This window comes from Pterocles gutturalis, unplaced genomic scaffold (assembly GCF_000699245.1).
Source record: "Pterocles gutturalis isolate BGI_N339 unplaced genomic scaffold, ASM69924v1 scaffold38489, whole genome shotgun sequence".
Taxonomy (NCBI): domain Eukaryota; kingdom Metazoa; phylum Chordata; class Aves; order Pterocliformes; family Pteroclidae; genus Pterocles; species Pterocles gutturalis.
Window position 1 is genome coordinate 1 of NW_010129467.1, and position 11,095 is coordinate 11,095.

The following is an 11,095-nucleotide window of genomic DNA, read 5'->3' on the forward strand; positions in this document are numbered from 1 at the left end:
TTTCCAACCTTTATGATTCTATGATTATCTGACCTAAGGGGCTGAAAGTTTCCCAAGGCATCCTATATGTGCACTCTTGAGCTATCATGAAATCATCACTTTAAATGCAGGAATTGCCTCAACATCTCTGTAATTTTTAAAATTCCCTACCATGTATCATAACTGGGAGAGACCTTAAGAAAGACTTTCTGGCAGACGTGCTGTAAAGCAAGAGTCCAGTTGACAAGAGTCAAGCTGATTATTGAAAAAGTTACGTTTTTGCATACAGAAAAGTACCCCAGATTTCTGCAGGTTTCAGTACTCTGATGTAAGCTTTGCAGCACTCCAAAAGAGCAAGCTTGAAATTCTGCAGCAGCTTAATTTAACCTTGAAGGTTTAACCTGCTTCACTGCCTGAAAGCATAAAGTATGCACAGATCCTGCTGATGTACAGATGCTGAGTCTTGCTAAAAGTTCAACCAATATGACTCTTGTTCAATGTATGAATCCTAGAGTGAGTTTGGTACTTGCATTATATTTAATACTCTTTTGGACTCTAGACCTCTGGACTGCTGCATTAGTAGAACTGAAGCTGCAAGTTTGTTGTGTCAGGGTTTTGATGCACGCAGTTGGGGAATGATTTAGAATAAGCACTTACTGAAAAGAAGTACAATTTGAATGCACATTTTGTACTATCTCCCACTAACTTCAGGCTAATCACAAGTTTGAGTTACTTTTCAGCACCAGAGAAATTCTCATTTTACTCTAGGACAGGCCTTATCATGGTTCATGAAAGTAAAATAGAGGAGAGCTTAAGATTCTGCAGTATGATATTGTAGCATGTAGTGGGTTGGCAGGCAGGAAAATCCTGCGGCATTTTTGGCACATCTTCACATGTCAAACAATCTCTAAGATAATCACCCAGATTTACCTAAGGTTATGCAAGTTTTGTAGTGTTCATCTGTGGGGTTTAATTCAGTGACATGTAATTCAAGGGCAATGACTTGGAAGTTGCTAGATACACTCGTGACCCTGCAGACAAATTCTGAAGGTTTGGCAAGGCCCAAAGTGTCGACTGCTCGTGGTTTTCATTTTGGCAGTATTGGGCGGTATCTTTAATCCTGCTGTGAATGAGTGCTTTGATACTAGATAATTTGGATGAAGAGAAGTAATTTCCTATTCTACCCTGGCACTTTAAAACAGATTTATTGTACACTTAAGTGTATTTTCTTCTCTTCCTTCCCTCGCTGTAGGTTCTCACTTTATTGATCAATGCAGCTTACAAACCTAGCCGTGTCCTGCGAGAACTGCAGTTGGATGAAGAGGCTGCATGGCATGGGCATGGAGAGACCCTAAAAGCCAAGTAAATTCTTGTCCTGTTTCCCACTTGGTTGATCCCAGTAGCAATGTTCTCTGCAGTCTATGCTTTAACTTCTCACATTTCAGAGAAGGAAAAATTGTTTGTAGCAGATGAAGATGCTGACAGATCAAACTTCCAAATCTTAGTTTCTTTTCTAGTGAAGTGCATCAGATTTTAATGCTCCTTCATACGCCAGGTGTGCTCTGCTACTGGCATGTAAGCAACTAGCGGTGAGGTGAGAATGGCGTGGTACTGGTACAACACAGTGTATCCACTGGCAGACCTGCGGGTGAGGTTTAAGATAGTTTAAATCACCTGAAGATAATTCTTAGTATCTTAAAGCGGAAGCACATACTGCTTAGGAAGCTGCTAAGACTTCCATGGCATTTCCACACAAGATATATCTGAAGAATAGGGAAAATAAATATTTCGTTTGGTTTCACTGAAGTTGCTGTTTGCTTTCTTTTGTCACATTAGTGACGCCAGGGTTATCTGGACTGTGATGATATAGCTCTTTTTTTTTTTTTTCAGTGCACTAACTAGATACTTGCAGGCCTGAGCCATCCATGTGCCAGTAGCTGTGCTGGGAGAACAAAGGAAAAATGATGAATGACTCAGACAGATATTTCATGATGCAGCTCTGTCAGTGTCATGGCAAGGCTGATGAACAAAAAGAAATCTTTTCTTAATTTAAATCAAAGCAGCAAAGGAGCAGGATCTGAAGTCATGGCAAGGGACTGTCCTGACAAATTGTTCAACAGTTAGATGAAAGCTGATTGGAAATGTGACAGTAGTTCAGTTGTTTCCCATAGTATGTGCATAGAACAGCTCACTGGAAGCTGTCTGCTGTTACCTTCATTAGCTGAACTGGTGCACTCACTGCGTTATGCTTTTAGGGACCAGCTGTCCACGTCACAATGGACACTTCTGCAGGCCCATGGAAACAAAGAAAGAACAAACCATCTGTGAATAAGGGAAACAAAACATCTGAACTCTGGGGTAGTCCTCTCGGATGGTGTTTGATAGCCGCTGGCAGGGCAGAGTTGCTGTGTTTGGTACTGCAGGCATCGCTGGTGCTGGCTTTGCTTGCTTGAGGATCTGTCATAGGAGACAGGACTGTGTGTTTCCCGGACTTGTTAGTCCATAAAGTTCCTCACTGCTGAGATTTTCCCTGAGTTTGATCTCAAAGAAACATTCTTGTACATCTCTCAATTAAGTACTTTTATCCTGGTAACCGGAGTATTCCTGCATGATGACCACATTTTCAATGTTAGGTACAAAGGGAAGAGCTATCGAGCAACTGTGGAAGTTGTGAGGACGGCAGATCGCGTGGCAGATTTCTGTAGAAAAACATGCATCAAGCTGGAATGTTGTCCAAACCTCTTCGGCCCTCAGATGGTGCTGGATAAGTGTTCAGAGAACTGCTCTGTCCTGACAAAGACGAAGTACAGTGAGTAGGCTGCTGATCTCAAACCGAGGTGGGGCTTGGGGTGTTATATTTTGCTTTTCTTCTGGCTTTGGCTCCAGAAGGAATCCAAAATACATTGCTTTGCTTACACAAGGAGCAGCTCACGCACTACATAAACAGGCCTACAAAATATCCATGTGCCAGTGTGTAGGGGACAAAAACCCCAATTTTATATGAAGTGGTAGTACCATGAATTAACTTGTGTGCCTAAAACTTTTATCTTCTTAAGACAACTTTTGGGACAAGTACTGACTCTAATATTGTAATTTAAGTGGAATTGTAATTGCTTTTACCAATTTGTTGTGGAATAAAATAAAATACCTTCAAGCTCTTTTCTTAGCTTTTAGGTCTTCTAGGTTTTTAGGGTTTTTTAAACTAACTTTAACCATTTGACACTGTGAGAACAAACATTGCATTGAGGCCATGTTTAAAAACTACAAAATATCACAAAAAGTGCCATTAAGTTGGACCAAGTCTGTGGCTGATGATTTTTGTATAAAATCTGATCATTTTGGGCCTCTCAGAGATGGAAGAATAAGTCTTTATAGGGCAAATAAAATTGGTTAGTAACTTCTTCCTTAGACCAAATTGAAGAGGAAAATATAGACATAATCATTCTGAAGTTTTGCAGAATTGGGATTTCTATTGGGGATTTCTACTGATTTTCCAGTCCTGATGATGGGCAAACATAACTAGTGACGCTGAAGGTGCATTTCAACATGGTGCTCCTTTCTTCTGTCCTGGTAGCACACTATTACGGAAAGCGGAAAAACAAGCGGATAGGTAGGCCCCCGGGTGGCCACAGTAACCTGGAAGTAGCCATCAAGAAACCAAATAAAAGACGGAAGAGACGAAAACATTTTTTTGTTCATAAGAAAAAACGTTCCTCTGCTTCAGTGGATAACACTCCAGCTGGATCTCCCCAGGTATGAGACTGCCACCAACTTTGAGACAGTATGTGATCTTTGACCAGCTTCATCTGTTAGTTCCTTGTAACCTTAGGTTACAGCTGACAAACGGGTGGCAATTGTAGCTTTTGTCCTAAACTTCCCATTTTCTTAATTTCATCACTTTTTTTTTTTTCTTGCCTCTTCAGGGCAGTGGAGCAGAAGAGGAGGATGACCAGGACGAGGTAGATGAAGAATCCCTGACTGAGGATAGTACCTCAGAGCACCAAGACGAATTGCTTGAGGAATCAGAGGTATCAGAGAAGAAATCACTTTCATCCTCTCCTACACAGAGTGAACGGTCTCATTCGCTGGCTCAGGACCGAGACAAGCGGAAGAGGAAACTCAGGACCTTTTCCTTTTCTGATGATGAAAATAAACCTCCTTCACCAAAGGTAACTTTGAATCTAGCTTGCTCACTGTTGGGCAGGCACGAATATCTTGGGAGTATTAACCATCATACATGTGTTCTCATAAAATACGCTGTTACCCCAAAAAGGACATCGTGAAGAAACTACAGAATAATCTTAAAACATTATTACAGTCGTATTACAGGACTGTCATAAAGACTAAACAGAAAGCTGTAGACAGAGTGGTGAGCTTTCCATGTCTCAGCTGTTAGCACTCCCCTTGGTTCCACCTGCGCAGTGATGTGGTGTCGAACAAATCCTGGGTTTAGATCCCTGCTTACTGGCTATAAAATGTTACAGCCTCCACCCTCATCACAGTGCTGCACATCTTTGCTAACCAAGAAACCTCTACAATTTTGAGCTCTCATTAGAGCTTTATTTGGCAGCTGAAAGTTTGAGTGTGAGGGAGTGGAAGGGAGTGTTGATCCATTGCATATGTAATATTTTGGGAATTCTTTTTGTGCTGGATGGCTTGTTTAGGACATAAAGATGGAAGTTGCTGAAAAGCTGCAGCTGGACAGTAACCCTCTGGAGTGGAGCGTGGCTGATGTTGTACGATTCCTCAAATCCACTGACTGTGCACCACTGGCAAGAATTTTCCTTGATCAGGTATGATTTTCTGTCTGTTAAAACGTTGAATACTTTCTTCTTATCCTCTAATGAATCACAAAAAGAAGCTAGTTTAAATTTTACAACAGGGTTTTGAGGAAACAAACGCATGCACAACCCTCTACAGTTTGGGAGAGGAGAGTTAAGGCCAGAATTTTTCAGGTTTCTTAGTACTCGGTGGAGGATGTTTTGGTCTGTGGGGCATCCAAATCCCAACACTACAGAGAATGCCTACAACCCAGCAACAAGAAGGCAGGAGCCTGTTTCTAGGAGATACGGTTTTGCCAATTGTGTTGACTTTTCCAGATGATGTTTTCCATTCTGCAGACTAACTGCAGGTATCACAGTGTTGTACAGCTGCACAAGCAAACATTTTGTGTTGAAGTGTGATGACTAGAGTACAAACATGAGTCAAGTTAACATTGTTCTTGAATCTTGGTTAAAATTTGCCATAAAAAAACCATAATCTATCAAAACTGCAATACTGGAACTGGTAATGAGTATAGTTTATGATAGGTGTTCCAGAAGATGTACTTTTCCTTGTAGAACCTCTGTTTCTCCAGAAAGATGCAGAGGTTAGGAAAAGGGACTTTCTGCGTGAAATCTTCTTGGTTTCTGTTCTTAGGTTTATTTTTTTAAAATAACATCTCATGATGTTCTGTCCCTTAGCCAGTGAATTTAAGCTGACATTTTAAGAAAGGAGTTAATTTTGTGTGAGAGAATTTTGGGGGTTTTTTAAGCTTCCTGGAGTAGCATGAAAGAAACTTGTAATTCACAAATGGTCATGAATCTGAAATTACAGCAAGTCAAACTGAAGGAGCAGGGCAAATAAAAATGCAAAGTCACCATGGAGTTTTTGTCTTCTGACAGGAAATCGATGGCCAGGCACTACTGCTGCTGACCCTGCCCACTGTTCAGGAGTGTATGGACTTGAAGCTTGGACCAGCCATTAAACTTTGCCATCACATTGAGAGGGTCAAACTTGCCTTTTACCAGCAGTTTGCTAACTGAGGAGCAGCCAAGTTGAAGTGGACCTTTGAAGCACAACTACAAAAACATGCTCCTTTCTCTCTAGCAAAGAAAGCCAAATGAAGTTAAACTGAGGCCCTGGTGACCTGAGAGCATCTGTCAGCCTCAGTTTTTCACTTTGACGAATGGAAGACAACATCTGGAGCAAAATGCCAATGCAAACACAGGGGCTACTCTACCAGCTGCCAGCGTGGGAACACAATAGTCTCTTGCTCTATGGTTCCCTTTTTTTAATGTATTTTTTAATTATTACAGAGAAGTCTCCTCTGGTGGGAAATGACATTTCAATAGTTCTGTTGGCACGGAACTTTAAAAGGAGAAACGGATCCTGTTTACGTTAGCATGTAGGCTGCCAGAAATAACCTTTCTCTGTTCCTGATGATTCACAGAATCCCCTTCCCTCCCTGTGGACGAACACTTGCTTTACCACAGCACTGGGTTTGGAATGTGCTCTTTGCACATTCGTGTGTTAATGTTGAATTTTTTAATGAATTTGTTCGTTGTTAGGACAACAACGTGGCCACAGGGTTCTGAATGTACAGTATAGCAAGAGTGTGGTTCCTTTTGTTTTGTTTGGTTTTCAGTTTTGCTTTGTTTTATTTTGTTGTTGTTGGAGTTTTGTTTTTTACTACCTCTGTAGCCAGAACAGTAGAAGTGATGAACTAAAAAGGGAGGAAACTACTTCTGGACAGATCGTCTGTAGCTGCACAGCAGTCTCTCTTCTGTAGGCACATCAGGAGTACAAACCAGTAGCAGCAAACAAAGCCTCTGTTCCAAAGCTTTAGCTGAAACCTGTGTAGGCTTAACCTGGATGTTACCTTTTTCTCAGATGTCAGAAAACAATTATTTTGCACTTCTCTTACAGGTGGTCTGTAGGAAAAAAGGAAGGAAAGAGAAGGTGCCTCTGCATTTTCTATATTTTAGTTGTCAGATAATTTTTTTTCAATTGTTTGAAGTTATTCCCTTTTTCTTACAGCAAACAATTGGGCCATGTACACAGAGCCTGTCAGCAGACTCTTTTGCTTTGCTACCTGAACATCTTTTTAGACAATACACTAAGGAAACTGCGATTGATAGAGGACTGCAACTTAGCTCTGCCAGTGTTTGCATACTGGAAACTGTCTTACGAGCATGACTTTGTATTTTTAACTATTTAGAGCTGCTCAGGATCAGACTTGATGCAAATGTGGAGGGTTGGAAAGGGGTTTCTGTGCTTTTTTTTAGAGAAAAGGAAAAGGAGAGAGGGACATCTAGTTCTGTCATGCGACCCACAGTAGGATGAACTGCCAGCCACTTGCTGTAGACCTGTGCTTTACATGTTGAGTAACAAGGCTTACCTTACATTCCATTAAAGATGTGGGAAACTTGCATCAGGCTCAAGATCTGCATCAAATAAGCATTAGGTTTCAGACGGCTTGCATCCCTTCGCTCTGCCTGTTCTCAGAGTATTTGGAGGAACACAGGCAGGAGCTTTATCTGTGCAGCCCTGGCCCTTTCTCTCCTGTTCAAATGCATTTTTGCAGAAAGCCTCTGGCATACTAGGGCATTTGAGGTAGGAAGGTGCTTGCTGCAGGAATTTGTTTAGGAAAGACACATTTGCTGGTTTCTGATAAGCACTGGTTACTCTGGTCAAGTGGGTTGGTTGACTGAAGCATCTCTTAGGCCTGATATGGTCAGTTATTCTGATGCTGTGAACTGCAGGATTCAGCGAGGAGGTCGCCTGTAAATGAAGAGCTGAATTGGCACAGTCTGTGTATCTGCCACATAGGTGTTGAGGGGCAGCTACCTCCAAAGAAAACTGTAAGCAAAGCTAAATAGCTGGGGTTTGTTTATTGTGCCCCTTACAATAACTGCCTAGTCAAGGCAGAACTATTTACAGAAATGCTAAAATATTTTTTTTCCATTCCAGAATCAAAACGTAAATGTCAGACAGACCGTTTACTGTCTGAGTATCCTTGAGGGAGGGAGAGCAATGTGTAGCTACAACAATTTTTTCTCCGAAGTTGTAAGTAGGGTCTGAAAACATAATTACATTGAAATCAAAGTGCCACTTCTTCTTCCTCATACAAGATACGTAGCCAATAAATGGATGGTCTGGCTCTTCATGTTGTACTTAGCTCATCCGCCTGTTCTCCATTCCCTTAGGACAAGCTCAGTGATAAGCAATTAGGCCTGCAAAAATTTTTGAAAGAAACATTGCTGTTTGCTGTCAGCATCTGGTCTTGAGAAATTTGACCAGTAGAGAACTTATGGGCTGGAAGTTGATGGTTTTGGATCATATTTGTCATTCTTCAGGGTTTCCAGAATTCTGTTGCTCTGATGCCCAGCAGAATTGACCTGCACAGCCAAGAGATGTTGCTTCCACCTTTCCCCACGGACAGATAGATGTCTTTTTAAGTAGTTGTCAGGAGAGAACAGAGCTTAAAGGGTAATTTAGTGAACTCATTAACACGGCGCCTAGGGTTTTAAATACAAATGTCATACTTCTTTTTCGCAGTAAATAAAGCAGTCAGCAGTTTCAGAAGTTAGTGGGGTACTTACTGGTCACCTTTGGCATGTTTTGTAGGCTGGATTTTTCTGCCTTGTTTTTGGAGGCACTGACAGTCTGGTCCCAATGGGATCTATTTTTGTTGAGATTTTCAAAAGGGATGTTTTCATTTTTTGTGAAATGTTTTTATGCTGCACGTGGGTACTGTACACTCTGTTTCCTAGAAAAAATGCACTCTGTTTCATTGCTGGATTTAAAAGGGATAATTGGGGCTTTATCTTGATGGATGGTGTTTCTACTTGACTCTGTTTCAAGTTCCTCTTTCTCTGTGCATGGCAGATGACACAACTGCACTTACATTTGTTCACCTTATTCCAACATGACTTGAAATTGGCTCACATGCTGCTTTAGTCACGCTGTTTCTTCAAAACTGGATTTTGGGTGGCTGTCTTGGCTGTGGGCGATACCGATGTTTCACCAGCAGGAGTTGCTGGGACTGCAGTAATTCAGGCTTCAAGGATTTGTGCTGTCCTCTACCACATCTATTCACTGTAAGATATCATAAAGCTGGAGTCCAGAGGAAGGCAGAGGTGTTTGGCAAATGTCTTCAGTACAAGAAAACAAGCCCTCCATCTGGCCTTGTGTACTGTTTATGTGGATGATAAAAGGAGAATCCCCTTGGCTGACCCACTGGGGGTTTGTATTCTTGCTTGTCTTATTTTCATATGCATTGTACAGTCTTGGTTTTGCACGTCATAGGGTTAGACACCTGGTGGTGCCTCCATATGGCGCTAGTACTGTGCTAAGCTTAGCCTTCTTGGGCGGAAAGAGGTTTTTTTTAATTACTATAGCATGCTTTCTGCACCAACACAAGGAGCCCATAATAGAGGGTATTTGACCTCCAGAACGTTGTAGAAGGTTAATGTGGTAGAATTATCCCTCAAAGCACAAGCTGTTGGCAGTGCATCCTAAACTGAAAGCAATCCTTCCAGAAGAGGAGAGGTACCGCACTGATCTTGGTGAATGAAGACTACTTTTTCCTAACGCTAAACATTTCTGAAAGTTGCTCTTTGAGGAATGAAATAAAAGGCATTTGTGTGTTGTATAGAACTCCAGGAGTGTTTGCAGTCTCTCCTGGGATTCATGGAAACAGTACATACAGAGTTCAGGAGTGGTTGTTAAGATTCCTTTCTCTTGTCACAGCTTTCATCAGTATTTTGTTGTTGCTTTAGGATTTGCTAGCATTTATTCTTCATTCCAATGATGCTTTAAAGGAGGGAAGGAGTATTTAGCTGCTAAGTCCACTGAAGTGTAAATATATTTACAGTTGATGGGACTGAGCACTCCATTCTTCTGCATAAAATACAAAGACTTGGTACATTGTTAGCAAAAGGCAAAGTGGCTTGTGAGATTTTTGAATGTAATTTGACTTCAAAACTATCAAGCTCAGGCTGGAGACTGGATACCTTTGGACCAAATCCGTTGTTAGAGGAGAAGTCACTAGATGAAGCAGCCTTACCAGAAAGCCAAAAATAGGATGGTCCTATATACAAAGCTACTCCTTAACCAGTGCTGTCACATAGTGGCAGTCCGGTTACTGCCTACTGTGAGCTCAACTTACCTAAAAGTAACTAAGCACAAAGACATGGGCTCTGTTAGGAGACTTCAGCTGTTGGCTGAAGGCTCCATTTTAAAGGGAATGTGTGCTGAACTCCCGAGTGCTGCCGACCTTCCCCAAATATGCATGTAGCCTTGTTTTCAGAGGCAACCTTTTGGGTGAAGGATTAGAATGGGGCTTGGGAACACCAGATAAAACAAGCCTCTTCTATTGTTATGTGTTTTTCTTAAAAAAAAAAATAAAATTAGTAATACTGATCTGTATGAAATATAGCAAAAATGAGTTGAGGTTGGTGACACTTTGTCTCCATGGTCATTTCTAGCTTCCTCAGCGTCACATCTGTTGTTCTGAAATGCACCAGACCTGGAAATGGACTCTTTTATGAGAAGACAAAGTTATTCTGTTAGGTGTAAAGCCAGCAGTGTTTGGCTCGGCTTTAACCCATGGAAGCGAGCAGGTCTTGCGCTGACAAAAATCAGAGGCAGTAGGTCTAAGTGACTTAGCACAAACATGGGCCCCGAGCCTGTGGGAGTCCTCTAGCCTTGCACAGTTCAAGAGGAACAGGCCTTCTGCTTGAGACACGGGGACGGCTCACTCACGTTGCGTGAATGAACACAGAGGTCCGGGCACAAATGAATTCTTGCCCCCTCTGGAAGCTGTTGAGTACCAGTTCCCAAGAAACCTTGTGGAAAAAAAAGATCTGGAAGTGTCATGTTTCTCCTCTCTTCTTTCATTTATTTTTTTTAATTATTTCTGTTTAAAATGTATTTTAAATAATCTTTGTAGACAATCAGAGGTCTTCTAGGAAACTCCACCCCAGAGGGTGCCTGCTCTCCACCTGTTGGCCTCTTTCTTATACTAACTCATTGGAACTGATGCACTTTTCCTGTATTTTGCCTTTTTTAATTAGCTGCTTGTTCTTAAACAAAGATTTAAATGCATATTGTGTTGTGTCCCTTCTGCTTGTTGTTTTATCTTTCTTTAACTTTTAAATATATATCTATATATGCAGTGAGACTGAAGTACTAATGGAAGAGAAACATGCACAAGAAAATATGCCTATTAAGTCCCACCATTGTTTGAGCAGGTGTAACAATTTAATCAGAGGATTTTTTAAAAAATATTTTGGATGGATATTTTGCCTGTTTTGTCTGTAAATAGTGTACATAAGTTTGTGGTATATGACAG

The 11,095-nt window shown here is 41.3% G+C and overlaps 1 protein-coding gene across 1 annotated transcript; it reads left to right on the forward strand.

Annotated features, from left to right (window-relative positions):
- Positions 1 to 1,231: 1,231 nt before the first annotated feature.
- On the forward strand, positions 1,232 to 6,033 carry LOC104466515 (scm-like with four MBT domains protein 1; the record flags this gene model as incomplete). The annotated part of the gene is made up of 6 exons (XM_010079954.1): positions 1,232 to 1,341; positions 2,613 to 2,788; positions 3,554 to 3,732; positions 3,903 to 4,148; positions 4,644 to 4,772; positions 5,643 to 6,033. Coding segments are annotated over 6 exons (981 nt in total), but the record flags the coding sequence as incomplete, so codon positions are not given.
- Positions 6,034 to 11,095: the final 5,062 nt, after the last annotated feature.